The sequence below is a fragment of the Limulus polyphemus genome, unplaced genomic scaffold (genome assembly GCF_000517525.1).
Source record: "Limulus polyphemus unplaced genomic scaffold, Limulus_polyphemus-2.1.2 Scaffold295, whole genome shotgun sequence".
Taxonomy (NCBI): Eukaryota; Metazoa; Arthropoda; class Merostomata; order Xiphosura; family Limulidae; genus Limulus; species Limulus polyphemus.
The window spans coordinates 674,415-677,533 of record NW_013665905.1 but is presented as its reverse complement, the minus strand read 5'-3'; the positions used below and the strand labels follow the sequence as shown (position 1 = coordinate 677,533).

Sequence of the window (3,119 nt, the reverse complement as noted above, 5' to 3'; positions counted from 1 at the left end):
CTTTCTGATTTTTTGGGAAATGTTCAGAAATTACAAAAACTAATTGTTCTGTTTGAAATTCAAACACACTAGCTTATTTTGAAATGACAGATAAAATCAGGCACATGATAAGATAAAAAATTAAGTGTATTTAAATATTTTATTACAATTTTTTATATGCGTAAATATAATTATAAATTTTATTTAATATAAACAAGTTTGACCTAATATTGCATTTATAGTTATTTATTTTATGCAAGATAAAATCAAACCACAAAAACAATAAACACATATGAATAACTGTATTTAACAGATTGAGGCTATATATATATATTACTCACCAGAAATGGTTGTGTCGCTAAAGTCCTCCATGTTCGGGAAACCTGGCTTACACTGAAAATATTACAGAAGATGGAAATTTCACATCTCAATAATAAAGATGACACCAGATAAATTTATTTTTCAAATTTCAGTTATGCTAACATAAATAAATATACTGATAAACAAAAACATAAAAAACTTTATATTTGAAAAACTTATAAATTCAACTATTTATTTACGTTTTTAAATTCTCAAAATAATGTGGAACCATAAAATTAATAATAAAAGTGCTACAAAATTGAAATACTATTAAAAAAGGGATTAATATAAGAAAAACAAAAAATTCAGGCTGCTGTATAATTTGGAGCAAAATTACAATGATAAAAAAAATGAAAGATTGGGTTATCACAACTTTAGATACCTTTTAGTAAATCAATAAAAATAATAAATTCCAAACTCACAGTACAACTTAAAGTTATATTTAATCCATTTTCCTTAATTACAGCTTTTCTCTCAATCCTTTCTTTTTTAAAGTGGATGGGGGGAGGTTAACTGGCAAAACTGTCATTTTTTGTGCAGTGCTTAGTATAAAAAATTGTCAAATAGTTACAAGCATTTTTGAAGTTCTATATTAAGCTGATTTTGTTTTTGCCAAAATACTATTTCAAACTAAGATGTGTGCATATAAATAATTGCTAAAAGTAATAACAATTAATACAGAATAAAATATATGAGACAGCTGTTTTTCATTAACAGTGCTGAAGGGAGTACTGACCAGAACTATTTTTGTACTTGGAAGAAGTACCTGTTAATATAGTAGCAACAAGTCCAACACTAACACTAACACTAAGTCATGACTAACTAGCACTTGAATATCAGGTAGACTGTAGCACTGCCTACGTATAAATGACTCAGATCGTTCATCGAAATGGCATTTTAAATATCTTCTCAACAGGTCATCAGAACTTTACAATACTATACGGTGTTTCCTTTTATAACAATATGTATGTAATGACTGAGTCACAAGTTCTGGTAATGTCTATAAATATCATATCAAAAAGTTTGAATTTCTTGTTCTCCTTTTTTCCGCTTCTTCTTTAGTACATGATAACTCAAAAACCAAAACAATGGTGTCACCCAATTTCACTGAGGTGACATAGTTACAAATGGAGTATCCACTTTTATAAGGATTATTAACTAGTAGTAATGTTTTTAAAATCATAATTCTAGCATAAAAGATGTTATCATTACCCCTTGAAGTTAGCTTTCTTACAGAAATTTGGTGTTTCTTTAACAATTTTATGTACAGGGTGAAACAGGAATTACCCGCCAATAACAGATAAACAATAAATATTAAAGTTGAAACCTCATTGTATTTTGAACTTCGTTATAAATAAAACCTTCCTACGTCTATTGAAACACTGCATTAAAAAAACAAGTCAAGAAAAAACTTTTCAAAAAAGGAAGTAAATATAGGGATGGCTAATATTAATCCTTCAAAATTAATGCAAAGATAGTAGAGATGGCATTTGCTTCATCCCTACATAATAGCAAAGACAAGAATTAACATATAGCAATATATACCACTGTTCAATCACAACTGAGTTTAATTTATCCTAATTTTTGTTAACATTCTACTACACTGTGTGCCTGTGCTATTATGTAGAGATGATGCAATTGCTATCCCCACTATCTTGTTTTTATTGTTTTTGAAAAGTTTTTCTGTATTTGTACAGAATAGTTTAGAACTGTCAAAAAATAACCCATTTTTAGTTTATTTCTAGAAAAGCACTTGAATATAAATCTTTTGTACATAGCTTACAAGCATACAACTTATCAAAATGTCTGATAAAAATACTGATATTCACAGACACATGTATGTACATATACCAGATGAAGTAATTATGTTACCATTCAAGAGACCAACTAATACAAGCACTGACTGGTTTATGCATCTTTTAATACTTCCTGTTGGCATGCTGATGTAAACATTTCTAGGAATATTCTATGGAAAAGCACCAAGGACAACACAGGTCAGGAAGAAAAAACACAATGAATAACAGAAAAGTTCAAATCCCCCCCCCCCCAAACACTCACATGGTTTGTAAAATGACAGTTACAATCTGCAGTTATTTTATTCAAACTAAACCAAAAGAAAATAAACTAATACAAAGGTTTTACTATGAAACAAATAAAACACTATATTAACAAAATATAATCATCAACTTATGATGTCTGCAACCTTCTTTAAAGATGTCTGGCATCTTTATATATAATTAACTTACAATTCATTAGGTTATAATTCAAGACGTCAAATAATACAAGCAATGATTGGTTTATGCAGCTTCTAATTCTTCCTGTTGGTGTACTGATGTAAACATTTAGTTGGAGATATTCCATGGAAAAGCACCAAAAACAACACAGATCAGGAAAAAAAAAATCTCAATGAACAACAAAAAAGTTCAAGTGAGAAAGACAAAATTAATTAAGTGTTCTTCAATGCCACAGTATACAGATACCTATGGTGGCCTGCCTGACGAGATGGAAGTGTTTAGGTTAGTTTTGAAAAGGAATGTTGAAGATGTAGCCATAAATACTGGCAGAAGAAAAGAGAAATTAGAATTATATATAAAAAAAAGTTATATGAGATCAAAAAAGATTATTAATTGAAGGAGAGGAATAAAAGAAATTACTAAACCAAAACGGGAAAATTTCAAAAATAACGTGAGAACTAGAATTGAATACAAAGTATACAAGATAAAGAAGAAATGTGAATATATATATATATATATATATATATATATATATATATATATATA

General features: G+C 28.2%; 1 protein-coding gene across 1 annotated transcript in view; it reads right to left on the bottom strand.

Annotated features, from left to right (window-relative positions):
* The window catches only part of LOC106457146, a 68,438-nt gene that overhangs the window by 19,324 nt on the left and 45,995 nt on the right, over positions 1 to 3,119 (bottom strand). The window contains exon 10 of the mRNA XM_013916534.2: positions 321 to 372. Within this exon, the coding sequence (XP_013771988.2) occupies positions 321 to 372 (52 nt within the window). The remainder of the gene's footprint in view (positions 1 to 320; positions 373 to 3,119) is intronic.